This window comes from Tupaia chinensis, unplaced genomic scaffold (genome assembly GCF_000334495.1).
Source record: "Tupaia chinensis unplaced genomic scaffold, TupChi_1.0 Scaffold143764_1, whole genome shotgun sequence".
Taxonomy (NCBI): Eukaryota; Metazoa; Chordata; class Mammalia; order Scandentia; family Tupaiidae; genus Tupaia; species Tupaia belangeri.
The window spans coordinates 32,758-50,984 of record NW_006203613.1 but is presented as its reverse complement, the minus strand read 5'-3'; the positions used below and the strand labels follow the sequence as shown (position 1 = coordinate 50,984).

Below are 18,227 nucleotides of genomic sequence, written 5' to 3'. Positions count from 1 at the left end.
TAAGCAATTTGCCTAAAGTTACAGAATAAGTAAAAGACGGGCTTTGATTGGAACTCTGTCAATATATTTCCAGTTCTTTTATTGCGAGTTTTTATGCTATATGGAATATGCTCTTGCCAAAGAGACGGAGAGCGACAGAAAGTGAGAAATCACTCTCCAAGAGTGATGGCCATGAAATCCCTTCTCCTCCATTTTTCTCTTGGGTGTTTCAGCATGCATGCACATGCACCCGGCATGAGTTTCAAGCTGTTGGGTCTGGGATTTGAACTGTGGTCAGGCACATGGGAATCCAATGCCTTAACCACTACACCACCTGCTGGCCCCCATTTCTAGTTCTTGTGCTCAAGCCATTGATCCTCCTTCAGGGACACTTGTAACTCTCATGTACACTTAGAAATATCTCAGGCCAACTGGTGGTGTGGAGGTTAAAGTGACTGGAGCCCACATGGCAGAAACTGTGGTTTGAGTTCTGGACCTGGAGAGGTCCAGGAAATCCCACCGGGCATGCCCAAAGTCCAAGAGAATGGTGGAGAAGGGATTACATTTGGAATCCAGCCACCTTAACCACCATGTCATCTGGCTGGCTTTCAAATAAAATCTTTTTAAAGATTTTATTTTTAAAATTTTTTGTTTATTTTTTATACATTCAACCTCTGTATATCATTAAGTGACTCTGAAATACATATTGAATTGCTGTTAACTACAACAAGTGTACTATACTTTTTTCCTCTATAGCAACCTGTAATTTTGTTTCTGTGAACCAACATCTCTCTCTCCCCTTCTCCTCATGTCCTTCCCAGCCTCTAGTAATCATTCTACTCTCTACTTTTATGAGTTCATCTTTTTTAGTTTCCACATAAGAGTGAGTGAGTTGGCAGGTGGCATGTTTATTAAGGCTCTGGATCCCACATGACTGACAGCACAGTTCAAGCTCTGAACCCAGCAGCCTGAAAAAATATGTTGGGCATGTGCACATGAGTGCCCCAAATCCTGAAAGCACACTGGAGGAGAAAGGACTGCAGTGTGGCCATCCCTCCCAGAGGGCGATTTCTCACCTTTCCTCGCTCTCTGTCTTTTCACTCTATAACAGAATATCTAAAGAGAGAGAGAGAGAGAAGGAAGAAAGAGAGGAAAGAAAAAGAAAGAAAAAGAGTGAGAATGTGAGGCTATTTATTTTTACGTGTCTGGCATGTCACTTAAATAATGTCCTCTAAGCTCATCCATGTTGCCTTGAATAAAATAATTTTATTGCTTTTGATGACTGCATAATATTTCATTTTTCTTATCCATTCACCTGTTGATGAACACTTAGATTGATTTTACATCTTGACTACTGTGCATAGCTCTACAATAGACATTGGAGTGCAAATGTCTTTACATACTACTTTCTTGTCCTTTGTTATATACCTTGTAGTGGATTTGCTGGATCATACAGCGGTTCTGTTTTGAGTTCATAATAAATAAGTGTTTAATGACCCCAGTGGGAAGGAACTCCTTCTTCTAACATCAGAAATAGGACAAGATCTACAGGAAAATTTATATTTTGACTATGGTCCCTAGATTCCTTCTCCTTATATTTCCTAGAGATAATGAAATTAGACACTTTTTATTTAATGAGAAGTGATCAGAATTCAGGCTCTGGATATCAATAAACACTACATCTCCTCCCTCACATCAGTTCACCAATTCAAGGAAAGCAAGAAACTCTCCCGTGTCTTCCAGAACATTACCATGGTCCAAGGATCCATGCTGGACACCATCTCCCAGATGTTGAGGACACAGCCAGTGCCCTTACTATTCATTCTCTTGGGAAGACAAGGTTCTTCTAGGTGACCACATCTGTATGTGCAAGTAGAACACAGTAAGTTTTTTTTTTTTTTGAGTGGTTTTTGCTATAGGGCGTGTGCACTCGCCAGACAGAGAGAGACAGAGAGACAGAAAGCGAGAAATCACCCCTCAGGGAGGATGGTCATGCCACAATCCTTTCTCCTCCATTCTCCTCTCGGGATCTTGGGCACGCACACACACGCGCCCAGCGTGAGTTTTAAGCCACTGGGTCCAGGACACGAACCACGGTCGACTACGTGGGAGTCCAGCGACATAGCCATGACGCTAACTGCTGGTTCCCAACACAGTAAGTTCTTAAGAAAGTAAATAAGAGGGTGGACAGATAATTCCCCTAGGAGTATAGCCTTGGGGTAAGGAAATGAAGAAAGTCTACAGATTCATAAAGGAGAAAAATAGACAGACAATAAGGGACACAGAAATGAAGGATTGTCTGTTGATGATAATGTATATGGTATCTTTGACTGGACTGTTAAGCAGTGTATTCATGCTGCAAAAATTTACTTTACGAGATGATGAACACTGATAGAATGTATAAAATGAATTTTAAAAAAGAAATCACACTCGATAGAAAGTGGATGAGTCTGGAAGATTTAGTACTAAATCAAGCAAGACAGACTATGGAAGAGAGGGGTCGTATGTCCCTACTCAACACATACCAAATGTCTGCACTCTATGGCAGAAACTGAAAGATTGGAAGGTATAAAGACAGGGAGAGCAACTGTGGATACTAGAGATAGTGTGGAAGGAGGGTGAGGGTGAGAGAGAGGGAGGGAATACAATGGAAAAAGAAAGAAACAAAACACTTAAGGAACACAAAAATGGAAAATTATCTGTTAATGTTAAAAAAAAGGTAAAAAAAAAATTAAAATAAATTGGAGAGTGGACAGTGGGACAGCAGTAACACTTGATGCAATGAGAAGCAGCCCCACATGGTAGATTACTGGCTCACATCCAGATACCTCCCTGAGTGTGATGGGCACACATACCCAAAGTCTGGAGCTGGCTGGGACCAGGACTATTCCCTCTCCTCATACTGCCAGCATCCTATAGGGGGCGCCATTTCCTTTTCTCTCTCTCTTGCTCTCTCTGTCTCTCTCTCTCACTCAAGGAAAATAAATAAATACATAAATAAGCTTTATTGATTGATGAAACCATATTGCATCCTAGAAAGATGTAAAATCATTAAATGTAAATAAGAAATTATACCATAAATAAATATAATCAACCAATCAATAAAGTTTATGATATTGAGAACTCACCCCACAGGGGGTTGGCCACACTACAATGCCTTCTCCTCCATTCTACTCTCAGGACCTTGGGTACACACACACATTTGACCGGCATGGGTTTTAAGGTGCCAAAACCAGGACTCAAACCACGGTAGGTCATATGGGAGTCCAAGGATGTAACCATTAAATCATCTGCTGGTCCCAACAAGTTCAAAATTTCTACGTGTCTTATTAAAAGCATCTGAAGCTAAGGATTGTGGTAGCTGTCCAATATTTCATAGCATAGCACAGTTCCCTCCCTTGATGAGGAAAGAACAGCAACTTTCTAGAGATATCAAGTACTGCATTCTCACTACAATTCTATGCTTTGCAATTCCAAGAGACCTAGTCAGAATCTCAGACTTGGAAACAGTTTAATCTGGAATTGCGCTAAAGTGCGAAGGAGGAGAAAAGTGAGTTCAAGGAGAAAGAATAATGACAGTGTTCACTTGACTTCTAACTTGATCTCTTGGGAAAAGAGAGTGATCAGGGAAGTATTTCTTTCTGCCCAGCCCAGTATCACACAGGGATATCAGGTGTCCAAGAGCTGGAGTCACAGAGAAAAAGGTGCCAAATGAACTAGGATTGGGAGCTGTACATATCTCCTCTGCTATTGTCCTTGAGCAGGGTAGGATAGGGCTGACTTTTCTTTTGTAGCCCTAAATCTAGCCATAAAAAAAATGTTTATTCCTTTCTGTTTCCTTATCTGGGGACAGAGCTTTAGTCTTTATGATCATCTATCCAGGGAGGAATTCAGACTCCCACTAATGGACGCTGTCTTTCAGCAAGCCCAACCAGGTGAGTCTGAGAGCCCAGCAGTTATTGCAGGAAAGTTTCACAGAGAATGGAATTTCAGAATGTTCACCTGAGGTCACTGTGAGCCCTAACCACCATAGCCCAAGCCACAAGATCGCTGTCCTTTCTTGCTTGCTTGACTAATTAATTTGTAGTTAATTTATTTAATATGTTTAAAAGTAAGTCTGTTAGACCCAATAATGCAAGGGAGAATGAAATGATGGGCATGGAAATCCAGTTAAAGAAGACCAAAGAAGGAACAGGAGGGGTAAAGGGTTTTAATAAACTTAGGATATTTCCATAGAAATTTGCCATAAATGAGTAGGAAAATCAAGTATTTCCTTTGGACAGATGTGCACTGAAGCATGGGCTACTTTATTTACTTTTTAAGATGGGATGTACTTGGGCACGTTTCTATATTCATCACAGAGATCAAAGCAATCGATGGTTTACAAATACTACCTTACAACAACAGTTCATGTGACTTATATTTTGCAGCATCTTCTCTCAAGTTGGGTAGTCACAAGAAAAAAAAATCAGTTTTCTTTGCTAGGACACTGGGGAAAATTAAAGAGCTTTAAACATCAATTATTTCATTACTGTGGAGACTGAAAACATTTTGGAGTTTGTTAGCCTTTTTCTTTACTGGGAATTGTCTTTGCAAATTCTTTGCCATTACATATTGGGGATCTTTTGGTTTTATTCTTTCTAAGATTTTTCTGCAGTAAGTTTGCTATTTTTTATTTAATTATGATATATAGATGATAGATAAATATCATGAGGGATACTATGTGATAAAATTTGAATTTTTTATGCTTGCATCTATCAGTCAGTCATATTGCATACCAATATCTATCATTTCTTTTTCTTTAGGTTTGCTCTAGGGTCCATGAGATTTTTCAGAGGAAGAGAGAGAGAGAAAGTGAGAAATAACCCCCCAGGATAGATGACCATGCTGCAATCCCCTCTCCTCCATTGTCTTCTTGGGATTTGGGGCACAACACACATGTACCTGGTGTGATTTACAGGGCACCGGGTCTGGGACTTGAACCATGTGGTGGGTCATGTGCGACCCAGTGCCTTAACCTCCACACTACCTGCTGGGCACCCTTATTACCTTTTAAACTTAAGAACATATTCTGAATCATTAGTAGTAATACATTTTTTGTAACATTCATCATCTCATTTCATATTTGTTTTTCTCATTACTACCGTGTGTTTTTTGATAAATCTAATTTTAACTTTATGATCTTTTTCTACTATCTTGTGTAACACATTCTTTTGTGTTCATCTAAAATCAAGTATATGTTTTCATAAACATATTTGAATCCATTTGTTCATACAGTACAAGATTTTAACAGTAGATACTGTTGATAATTTTTCTGCCACCTCTTCTTTAAAAATATATCTTTTATTATTTTTTACATGCAGCTCTTTTCCACTTAACCTGAAAGTAAAGACCTACATGGGTGTGATTCAATTAATATTTAAAATTATTTTTAAAACAATTTATTTTATATTCTCATTTTGTTTTATTGAATACAGTTGTCTTGTGTCTGTTCTATTTACTTGGTTAGAATGTCCCCATTATTCTCTCCTTTTATTTATTTATTTATTTCATTTTCTTTTGTACATTCAATCACTAAATGTCACTATAAATGCACAGCACAAAAGGGTCATACCACAATGTGGCCTCGAGTTCACATGCCCATGGGAAGCTTGCCCACTGGAATCTGGGTGCTATGTTTATATTCTTAGAAAGCTACATTCATAGTGGGCTAGTACAGCATGTCACTGAAGAAACCTTGGTGTCTTCAAGTTTCAGCATCAGCAGGCCCCTCATTCCTCACCATCTCCTGACACCATCCTTTCATTCTCCCTCTTCCTCATTTCCTCTGCAAGCAGTCAATTTCCTAGATGTCTTTGCAGCTCTCGCCCTCTCATACCTGAGGTCTCTGTTCAAACGTCATCTTATCTGTCAGTTGATAGTACCCTGTCCACTCTCTCATCTACATAATTTCATTGTCTTCGACACACTTATTGATATGTGATATGTCACATGATTGTTTATTTATCAATTCATGCTATACACCAATAAGTGCTAAGCGTTTTAATTTCACAGACCCTTATATTCATTACCAAGGCAGTACATGGAATTTAGTGGGCTTTCAGTTTCTATTATTCATATGCATGTGAGAATTTGTAGAAAGGTTGAGAATGGAATAGAAATTCTCAATTAGACAGCCTGTGAGGGTGGGGTGTGCTAAAGGGAAGAGGAAGCTTACACAAAATAAAGAGAATGGGTCATCCTTGCAGCCTAGCGATTCAAGAAGCTGGATCTCATGTGGTTGACTATGGTTCAAATCCTGATCATGTCTGCTTGAAAAACACTCTGTCTATGTGTGGATGCATGTTGAAAATCATGGCAGAATGGAAAGGTGGAGGAGAAGAGATTGTTGCATAATCAAGACCCACTGGGATCGGGGGGGTGGTGATTACTGCCTCTCCCCTGGTTTCACTGTCTCTCTAGCAAGTATGTGCACTCTGGCAATGGAAACATAAAAAGATTAATTTCTTTACTATAAATACGAATTGTAACATTTCAACTATGTGAGTAAATTTTTTTAAGAGAGATTTTTGCTATAGGGCACAAGCGCTTGCTGGAGAGACAAAGAGAGCAAGCAAGATAGAAAGTGAGAAATCACCTTTGGGGGGACTTGCTGTGCAGTGATCACTTCTCCTCCATTCCCCTCTCAGGATTTTGGGAACACATGCACGAGCACCCAATGTAAGTTCGAAGTTGCCGGGTCCAGAGCTCAAACTGTGGTCAGCTATGTGGGAGATCACTGATGTAATCATTACGCCATCTGCTGCTCCCAAGTAATTTTCGTGAACTCTGTGAGCTAACTCTGTATGCAATTTTGAGTGAAAAATTAGTCATGTTAATTTCTTTTTACTAATAGTCACTCCCATCACATGGAACCAGAGAATAATACAAGAATTTCAGATTTTCTTCTTCTGGGGCTTTCAGAGGAACCCAAATTACAGCCCCTCATATTTGGAGTTTTCCTGTCCATGTATCTGATAACCATGATTGGAAACCTGCTCATCATCCTGGCCACCATCTCAGACTCCCACCTGCACACACCCATGTACTTCTTCCTCTCCAACCTGTCCTTTGTGGACATCTGTTTCACTTCTACCACCATCCCAAAGATGCTGGTGAACATCCAGACACAGAGCAAGGTCATCACCCATGCAGGCTGCATCACCCAGATGTTCTTTCACATAATTTTTGCAGGGATAGATGACTTTCTCCTGACAGTGATGGCCTATGACCGGTATGTGGCCATCTGTCACCCATTGCATTACTCAGTCATCATGGACACCCAGCTCTGTGTGTTGCTGATTCTATTGTCCTGGATCATGAGTGTTCTGAATTCACTGTCACATAGTTTAATGGTGTTGCAGCTGTCCTTCTGCACACCAGTGGAGATCCCTCACTTTTTCTGTGAAATTAATCAAGTGGTCCACCTTGCCTGCTCTGACACTTTTATCAATGACATGATAATGTATTTTGCAGTTGTGGCACTGGTTGGTGGTCCTCTCACTGGGATCCTTTACTCTTACACTAAAATAGTTTCCTCCATTCGTGCAATCACATCAGCTCAGGGGAAGTATAAAGCCTTTTCCACCTGTGCCTCTCACCTCTCTGTTGTCTCCTTATTTTATTGTACAAGTCTAGGCGTGTATCTTAGTTCTGCCGTTATCCAAGATTCTCACTCAAGTGCAACAGCCTCGGTGATGTACACTGTGGTCACCCCCATGCTGAACCCCTTTATCTACAGTCTGAGGAATGAAGACATAAAGAGGGCTCTGAGAAGTTTCCTTTGGAGAAAACTATCAAAGGATCAACTGTCCTGCTATTGAAGAAGTGAGCTTGTTCACAGAGGTCTAAGCATGAAGCAGAAATGGTGAAAATCTGACCAGATTCTGGAAATAGAACTTGTTCCGTTCAATTATCTCCTAGATCTTCCATGACTTAAATTTCAGCTTCTCTATACAACATAAGTACCCCACTTTTCCACTCTGTCTGACAATCTAATTTTTTAAAATGCTTTTTGTCATAGGGTGCATGCACTCTCCATAAAGAAACAGAGAGAGACAGTGTGAGGGAATGTGAAAAATCATCCCCTAGGGCAACGGCCTTGCCATAATCCCTTCTCTTCCTGTGATTTTGGGCACTCTGAAACATGTGTTCAGCATGATTTTCAAGACACGGGTCTGGGACTTGAACTGTGATCAGCCATTTGGGATTTAGCATGATAACTACTGCCTCATCAGCTGGTCTCTGCATCTGATGCATAAAGAATTTTTAATTCATCCTTTTGTATTTTTTATAAGTTTATCTCAACCATATATCAGAAATACATGGAAATCCCCATTAATTTCATGGAACAACATGGATTTATTTAAAATAGTTTTTTAAATTGATCTATACTAAAAAAAGTTTTCTTCTCTTCTATTAAAAAAATCATATGCTGTACTTTTCTTATGGGAATAAAATCACTATACTTGGTGGCTAAGTTCATTTATTTTTTTATTTTTTTATTTAATTAATTAATTAATTTATTTATTCATTTAATTTTCTTCCATACATTCAATCACATTATTATTTGTCTTACAAAGTGGATATTTTAACAGGTGAACATTACTCCCTAGTACAGTTGATAAAACTACAAAATATCTTCAACAGATAATACCACACCTCTTTGTGCCATTAATGCTTTGCCTCCCTGTCCCTCCCCCAAATGTCCTTCCTCAGACCCTCCTCTTTCACACACACTATATCTGGTATTTACATCTATATACTGTGTTTCTATATCCTTTAGTCAATTAGTTTCAGTCATAGAGTGCGGACACTCGGTATATATTAAGTGGGGACATACAATGCCTCTCCTTCATAGGTGGCTAAGTTCATTTAAATAACTCAATATTAGAAGACATCTGAGACCACAATTGTACAATTTTCTTTTTATCATTCAACGATATATGACCACCTCACTTGTTCTTCATGGAAGTGTGGAGTTTATCACAACAAACTTAGTTTATAACATGTGATTGAGTTTAATTCTCATTTTTAAGTTTCTGTTTCTTACCTACCCTGGTGTCCACAGTGCCTTCCTTAGTCACTGTAAAGAGCCATTACTATCCACATGATTCCAAGTGGAATGTACTTGTAAAGACACCTACGATAAATGGTTTGTCTTTTCATGGCCTTAAAGTCAGAGATGAATTTAAATATGATGCACTAAATTTTAAGCTATGAATAATTTTACTACACAAAATACTTTGTTTGAATTCTCTACCACTATGTATGTATAGAAGATTGATGTATAAAGGAGATTATTCATTTTGGAGGAGGCTGGCTTAATTTGATGTATTTTGTTTGTTTGTTTGTTTTTGGAGAGGTTTTTGCTATAGGACATGTGCACTCGCCAGACAGACAGAGAGAGACAGAGAGACAAAAAGCGAAAAATCACCCCCCCAGGGGGGTGGCCACGCCGCAATCCCTTCTCCTCCATTCTCCTCTCGGGATCTTGGGCATGCACGCACATGTGCTCGGCATGAGCTTCAAACCACTGGGTCCGGGATGTGAACCACAGTTGACTACATGGGAGTCCAGCGACACAGCCATTACGCTAACTGCTGGTCCCTGATGTATGTTTTATTACTGAAACATCTTCCTATTTCTTATTGAAAATGTCCCGTGGTTCCTAAATATATCAATGTTTCATTTCTCTAAATGAAATATATAATCCTTTGTGATGTTATATTTAAAGGGAAGTGAATAACTATTGTCAGTGTCATCTGTATTATATCTCCTTTACTCACAGATATCTTTTTAATCTTCACTATCAAAGCATCTCTCATAAGTAACCTTGAATTACTGTAAAGTCATGGGACTGGATCACAAGCATTTCTGCACAAATATGCATATCTTGTTAACCTCATCTGTTTTCCTGGAAGGAATGTTGTATTAGTTACTTTCTAATACAGTCTTCTGAAACAACTGAATAACCAAGTAATTGTGAATACAGTCTTTCAAATATCAGAAAAAAAGACCAAAAATAAAAAGCAGAAAATTATTATAATTGCTGTTTATTCGGTTGTTTGGTTATTGTATCAGTTAGTTACTGCTGCATAACAAGACATTCTAAAAGAAAATAGTTTAATATAATACTTTTGTTAACTAGAGTGACGACATGAGGGGCAATATTTCTGAGATTTATGGCCTTCTCGTGTATCTGTAGTCATCTTCAAGTCAAATGAAGAGGTGTTATTGATGTCAGGAGAGGTTTCTTATCTATTGAAAACTTGGCTGGCTGTTGACTTATCTACGGGGACCTTGCTTAAGACAACTAGCCCCTTTCACAATTCCTCTTCTCCTGCAGCTGGATAGCCTGAATTTATTCATATCCCTGAGGCAGGGTTCCACAGAATCACAAAAATGCACTGAGGACCATCATGAGCCACTGTTAATATCAACACATTCTAATGGTCTGAGCAAGTTACAACTTCTACATGGGCTCAAACCCTAAAGGATGTCCTCTTTCACCTTCATCTTCAGTGGTTGAATACTCTTAGAGAAAACAACGAGAATGAAAGTATATGATTAATCAGCCCCTGTGACAATTCTGTTCCAGGGGTTTGAGCCCACCCCAGACATAAATATTCGTTGTTTCAATGCCCTTCACTTCAACTCCCTATCCCTATCTAAGAAAGAAATAAACCCTTTTCCTTCAGATAATAAATACAGTCCTAGGTCCTCATGCCTAAATCTTTGATTAACAGATTAGTTACAAGTTGCCTCACTAATATTATTGTCCTCACCCCTGCCATGTGCCCCTGATCTTGTGATTAACCTGCTCATCTCATAATCCCCCAAAATCCCCACCCACACTGGTATTTATTGAGAGCCTTTATTAGAAGAGATGACATTTGAAATACAAATAAACAGCAGAGATATAAGAATTTGAAATATGGTGATGAATTAGGTGTAAGTCCACTGTGGAAACTCTGAACATTAAGTTTGAGAAGACTTTTGTTCACTAGAGACTTCAAGTCTCCTACCAAGTACTCCAAAGAGGGACAGTATTTAGAGATATACAAGAGACTATGCCAGTATCCTTTCAGTTGCAGAAAAATTCATCACCAGTCAGTCTTCACTGATGCTGGAAAAAAGAAATACTGTTTTCTTCTTTTTTTTTTCTTTCTGATTAACCTATAAGTATTGTTGTTATTATTATTAATTATTATTATTAATATTTTAAGGTTTTTGACATAGGACATGTGTGCTCACCAGAGTGACAGAAAGAGACAGAGCGAAGGAAAGTGAGAAATCACTCTTTAGGAGGGATGGCCATGCTGCAAACCCTTTTCCTCCATTCTTCTCTTGGGATTTTGGGCTTACACACTTGACTGTTGTAATAGTCAAGCCACCAGGTCCAAGATTTAAACCACAGTCAGTCATGTGGCAATCCAAAGCCCTGAACTCTATGTCACCTGCTGGTCCCAAATTATTTTTGTTTTTGGATTTCTCAGCATGTAAATATTTCTCCTCTGGGGTCTTCTAATTTGTCAAGGCATTTTTTTTTCTGTACAATCCTATCAAAGAACACAACAGAATTGACTGTAATCATTCAACTTATTACAAAGTATAAATGAAATATAACCAACTTTGACACCCATGTAGATCTCTTATTGTTATTTTTAAAAATTATTTTTCTATAGGGTGCATGCCCTCACCAGGAGAGACAGAGAGGGGGAGTGAGAAATCAGCCTCTTGGGGTGATGGCCATGCCACAGTCCCTTCTCTACCATTCTCCTCTCAGGATTTTGGGCACTAATGCACATGATTTTCAAGCCACCATGTCCAGGACATGAACCATTCAGTTGACCCTGTAGGATCTGGCTACCTTAACTACTATGCCACCTGCTGGTCCACCCCTCTGTTGATATTTGTGTTAGATAATTCTCAGTAGTAGATGTTGTTCTGTGTATTCTAAGATGTTGAGCATCACCTTGCCTTCAGCCCATTAAGTGCCAGGAACACCTCCTCAGTTGTAACTACCAAAATCTTCTCCAAAAGTTACTGAGTGTCCCAAGGGGCACAGTTATCCATGTTGATATCCACTGGACAGGAGCATGAGACCTGGAAACATCACAACAAAGTCTGAATCAAAACTAACCCGTACTGGGTTCATACCTTGGGCAGATCAGTTAAGACTTCTGAGTTTCATTTTGGCAAATGTAGAAAAAGCTCCTAATAGTATGATCTCATGGCATGTTAACATGTAAAAATTACATGATACAATCCATGTACTACTCAAATCTCAGCCCATGGTATATAAAGAGATCTAAATACAGAGAGAGACAGAGAGACAGAAAATGAGAAATCACCACTCTGAAGGGAATAGCCAAGGGCTAATCCCTTCTCCATTCTCCTCTCAGAATTTTGTGTATGCAAACCCATGTGCACAGCGAGTTTTAAGCCCTGGGTCTGGAGCTCAAAACATGGTCCACTACGTGGGAGTCCAGCAACATAACCATTACACCATATGCTGGTCCCCTGACAGCTCTTTAAAAAAAAATAAAGTTTTTTTTTTTTATTTTTATAAAGCAAAAGTTACAGAACCTTTTTTTTTTTTTAACAGAGAACTTTACATTGTTTTGTCTGTTAAATATTTCTTCCCCTTTCCCTTCCCAGTCACTATCTACCACTCACTTCCCTCCCGTACAGTCTCTGATAACTACACTTATCTTCTCTATTATCATATCTTTGGAACTATTGTTTGCTGCAAAGTGACAATTATAGAGGACTTAATGGCAAATGGAAATGCCTGAAGATGTGACAAAGCTTAACTTGTGCTACAAGTTTGAAATTTTGTGTTTTTTTTTTTTAATAAAGTTTTTCATTTTCTATTTTATAAAGCAAAAATTACAGAACTTTTTTCTCCACAGAGAAATTTATATTCTTCTGTTGGTTAAATATTTCTTCCCTTTGCGCCTCCACCCACACTCCCTCATCCACTATCTACCACTCATTCTCCTCCCTTATAGTTATCCTTTCTACTCTTATATCTTTAGATCTTTCCATTTCTGACACAGAATGCAAACTTTCAGTATATACTGAGTGGGGATATACAGTGTGTATCTTTCAATATCTTCCTCATTATTCTTCACATTAAGTCCTCTCGATTCATCCACTTTGTAAATGAACTAAAGAGAAGACCGTCCCTGGAAGACTTAGGAATGGTCAAAAGGAGGCATATGAAAACATGTTTAAAGTCTCTTTCATAAAGGAAATGCAAATTAAAATACAGATACCATGTAACCCACGTTAGAATGGCTAAGGTCAAAAAAAGGATGACAATTGCCAGTGAGGCTGTGGTGGAAAGGAAACTCTCTTACACTGTTGGTGGGAGAGTAAATTAGTACAACCTCTAATATGGAGGTTCCTCAAAGATCTATAAATAGAACTACCATAGACTAAGTATAAAATTTTTATGTGTCTCATGAAAAAAGCATTGCTAATCTAACGCAATTCTCTCTCTTGATGAGGAAAGGACAGCAACTTTCTACAGATATCAGGTACTCAGTCCACATCACAATTCGATATTTGCAGTTCCAAGGGACCTAGTCAGGTATCTCAGACTTTGGTGAACTGGTTAAATTGGGATGGGTCAAAGTGCTAAGGAGGTTAGATCTCAGGAGGAAGATGAGTTGAAGGAGCGATAATAAGGACAGTATTCACCTGACTTCTAACTTGATCTCTTGGGAAAAAAAAAGAGTGTTCAGGAAGGTATTTTTTTTCTGCCCTGACCAGTGTCCCACAGGAATATCAAGTGTCCAGAAGTTGTATTTAAAGGAGAGAGAGGTGCCAAATGAATAGATATTGGGAGCTGTAAATATCTCCTCTGTTGTTGTCTTTGACAGGACATGGGTTGACTTTTTATGTAGTTCTAAATCTAGCTATGAAACTGATGCTTTATTTCTTCCTGCTGCTTTGTCTGAGAACAGAGCTTTAGTCTTTATGATCATCCATTCAGGGAGGAATTTAGACTACTGCATGGACACTGTCTTCTCAGCAGCCTCAACCAGGTGAGTCTGAGAGTCCAATAGATAGTGCAGGAAAGGGTCACAGAAAATAGAAGCTGAGAATGTTCACCTGAAGTCACTTGAGAGCCCAGTATAGCCCAGAATCACAAAATCACTGTGGTTGCTTGCTTGATTAATTAATTTATAGTTAATTTATTTAATATGTTAAAAAAGAAGTATCTCTTATATGGTTAACTCGATGCTGATCCCCCTTGATTCCCTCCTTCTCATCCTCCATCATTTCCCAACTTCCTCTCACACTGTCTCTGGTATCCATAGTTGCTCTCCATGTCTTTATATTATCCAATATTTTAGTTTCTGCCGTAGAGTGTAGACATTCATTATATATTAAGTGGGAACATATAATACCTCTCTTTCATAGTTGGGCTTGCTTCACTTAGACAATATGTATTGACATCTTCCATTGAGCCGATATGCAGTGTATTGTGGTTGTGAAAATTTATTTTGTATGTTGTAATAATATGCAGTGAATGGATGTAAAGCAAATAAAAATTTAAAATAACACACAAAGAAAACAAACAAGCAAACATAACCAAAATCAAAAGAGAAGTGTGAGAGACTCAGCGATGCCAGGGAGTATGTACATCCAATTGAAGAAGATCAAAGAAGAAACAGGGAAATAAAGGGGCTTCAATAAATATAGTACATTTCCATGGAGATTTTCAATAAGTGAGTAGGAAAATTTAATATTATTTGTTAAGAGATGTGTGCTGAAGGGTGGACTGTTTTATTTAATTTTTTAAATGGGATGGATGTATTGTGGCATGCTGCTGTATTTATCATAAAAATCAGACCAATGGATGACTTACACATATTACTTCACAACAGCAGCTCATGAGACATGCATTTTGAAGTATCTTTTTTTTTTTTTGGAGAGATTTTTGCTATAGAGCGCGTGCGCTCGCCAGACAGACAGAGAGAGACAGAGAGACAGAAAGTGAGAAATCACCCTCCAGGGGGGATGGCCACACCGCAATCCCTTCTCCTCCGTTCTCCTCTCGGGATCTTGGGCACGCATGCACACGAGCCCGGCGTGAGTTTTAAGCCACCGGGTCCGGGATACGAACCGCGGTTGACTACGTGGGAGTCCAGTGACATAGCCATTACGCTAACTGCTGGTTCCCTGAAGTATCTTTTTTAAGTTGGATAGTCACAAGAAAAAAAAATCACTTTTATTTGTCAGGACACTGAGGAAAACGAAAGAGGTTTACACATCCGTTATTTCATTACTGCTGAGACTGAAAGCATTTTGTAATTGGCTAGCCTTTTCTTTAGTAGAATTTGTCTTTGCAGATCTTTGCTTTTTCATATCAAGGGTTGTTTGATTTGATCCTTTCTAAGAATTGGGATTTTTGCACTATCTGCTATTTTCTTTTTAGCTATGACAACTGGATAGATAAATCTCTCGAGGGGTTCTATGTGCAAAGTTTAAAATTTGGTGTGGTCACATTTATTAGCGAGTCATATCACAAACCCACACCCCTCATTGCTTTCAGCATTTTAGTTTATTATCTGGGACTCATGTGCTCACTACACAAAGACAGAGAGAAAGTTATATGTCATCCAATGTAGTATAAAGAAGATTATGATGATAATAAAAATAAATAAAAAAGAAAGACACACACACAGAGAGAGAGAGAGAGAAAGAGAGAGAGAGAAAGAGAGAGAGAGAGAGAGAGAATGAAAAATCATCCCCTAGGAGGCATGACCACACCACAATCCCCTCTCCTTCACTTTCTGTCAAGATTTTTGGCATGAATGCACATGTGCCCAGTGTGATTTTCAAGCTGCCAGATTGGAGACTTGAACCACACTATCACCCATGTGAGATCCAGTGCCTCAATCTCCATGTCACCTGCTGGGCATCCTCTTTAATTTAATTTTATTTTTAGTTTACATTTACTCAGTATATATCTTTACAGTGTAAAACACTGCTATCTATTTCCGGCACGAACACGGTGCCTATCAGTCAAGACAAACACATTACCACACATGTTTTCATCAGCTAATAACTTTTCATTTCTGTGTCAGTTAAACATATTTTTCCCGTTTCCTTCCCTCCCTCCCTCCCACCCTCCCTCTCTCTATTACTCACTGCCATAGTAACCCTATCCTTACGATCTCTAGTATCTACAGTTGCCCTCCCTACTTCTATACCTTCCAAACACTCCGTTTTTGTGATAGAGTGCAGGAATACGGTATATATTGAGTAGGGACATACAAAGCCTGCCTTTCATAGTCTGGATTTCAATTCTTAGCATCAAGTCTTCCATATTCATCCACTTTGTATCAAATGTTAGGGTCTCACTGTTTTTATGGCTAAGTACTATTTTTTAAAATTTTTATTATCATCATAATATTCTTTATATTACATTGGATTACATATAACTTTACAGTGTATTACATTGCTTTTTCAAAAGGAAACGCCATGCATGTCAATACAGAGACATTAATCTCCCCACTTCATCATTCAATGTCTTTTCTATGTTTTTCCCAATCATTATTATTATTATTCTAATTATTGTTTAAACAGTCACTATTTCTCATTTTGCTTGTAAAAAGACCACCCATCATGCAATACTTCTCAGACCAATCCAGTTGAGAAACTGTTTTTCAAACTGAGGATTTGTCTTTCCTTTGGGTAAATATCTAAAGGTAGAATTACTGGGTCAAATGGTAGTTCAATTTGTAAGTTTCTGAGGAATCTCCACATTGTTACCCACAATGGTTCTGCTCACTTGCATTCATACCCACAGTGTAGGAGAGTTCCCTTTTCGCCACAGCCTCGCCAGCATTTGTCATCCTGTATTTTTTTAATTTTAGCCATTCTGACTGGAGTTAAGTGGTATCTCACTGTGGTGTTGATTTGCATTTCCCTTATGATAAGAGATGTTAAGCATGTTTTCATTGGCTTTTTGGCCATTCATACGTCTTCTTTGGAGAGTTGTCTGTTCAGTTCATTTTCCCATGTTTTAATTGGATTGATTTTTTTTTTTTTTTGCAGGTAAACTGCTCGAGTTCCCTGTATATTCTGGTTATCAGTCGCGTATCTGAGGTATAGTTTGGAAAAATATTCTCCCACTCTGAGGGTTGTCTTCTCACTCTAACTATTGTTTCTTTTTGGGTGCAGATCGCTTTGCTTTCTTAACTTAAGAATGTCTTCTGAATCTTTAGTAAATTTTCTTTTGTAGCATTCATCATCTTACATCACATTTGCTTTTATTATTATTCAACATGTGCTTTGTGATTAAATCATCTCTTTAAACTTAATGATCATTTTCTACCATCTTATAAGCATGTTTTTTGTGTTCACTTAAAATCATGTATATCTTTTTCATAAGCATATTTGAATCCATTTGTTTCTATGGTACAACATTTTTACAATAAATACTGTTGATACTTTATTCCACTGCTTCTTTTAAAATATATATTTTAATATTATATATGTAGGTCTTTTCATTTTAACCTGAAACTAGAGACCTAAGTTGATGTGCTTAAATTATCCTTTTGAAGTGTTTCTTTCATAATTTATTTTGTATTCTCAGTCCATCTTATGGAATACAGTTTTTTTTTTTTTTTTTTGGAGAGGTTTTCGCTATAGGGTGTGTGCGCTCACCAGACAGACAGAGAGAGAGACAGAGAGACAGAAAGTGAGAAATCACCCCCCAAGGGAGATGGCCACGCCGCAATCCCTTCTCCTCCATTTTCCTCTCGGGATCTTGGGCACGCATGCACACGTGCCCAGAGTGAGTTTTAAGCCACTGGGTCCAGGACGCGAACCGCGGTTGACTACGTGGGAGTCCAGCGACATAGCCATTACGCTAACTGCTGGTTCCCTGGAATACAGTTGTTTTGAATTTGTTCTATTTACTTGCTTATACCTTCCTTATAGTTCTCTCTTTGAAACATTTCTCTAAATTCACAGCACAAAGTGGTCAGATTATAATGTCCCAAGTTCCCCCGTGCATAGGAAGTTTACCAACTGGAATCTTGCTGCTGTGTCTCCACTCTTACAGGGCTACATTTATAGGGGACTAGGACAGCATGTGACTGAAGAACCCTCAGTGTCTTCAAGTTTTAGCATCATCAGGCCCTCTCATTCCTCAACATTCACTGACACCATCTCATTATTCT

At 38.6% G+C, this 18,227-nt stretch overlaps 1 protein-coding gene across 1 annotated transcript; it reads left to right on the top strand.

Annotated features, from left to right (window-relative positions):
• Positions 1–6,887: 6,887 nt before the first annotated feature.
• LOC106733446 (olfactory receptor 7A17) lies at positions 6,888–7,841 on the top strand. The gene has a single exon (XM_014582744.1). It carries the CDS (start codon positions 6,888–6,890, stop codon positions 7,839–7,841), a length of 954 nt encoding a protein of 317 aa, XP_014438230.1.
• Positions 7,842–18,227: the final 10,386 nt, after the last annotated feature.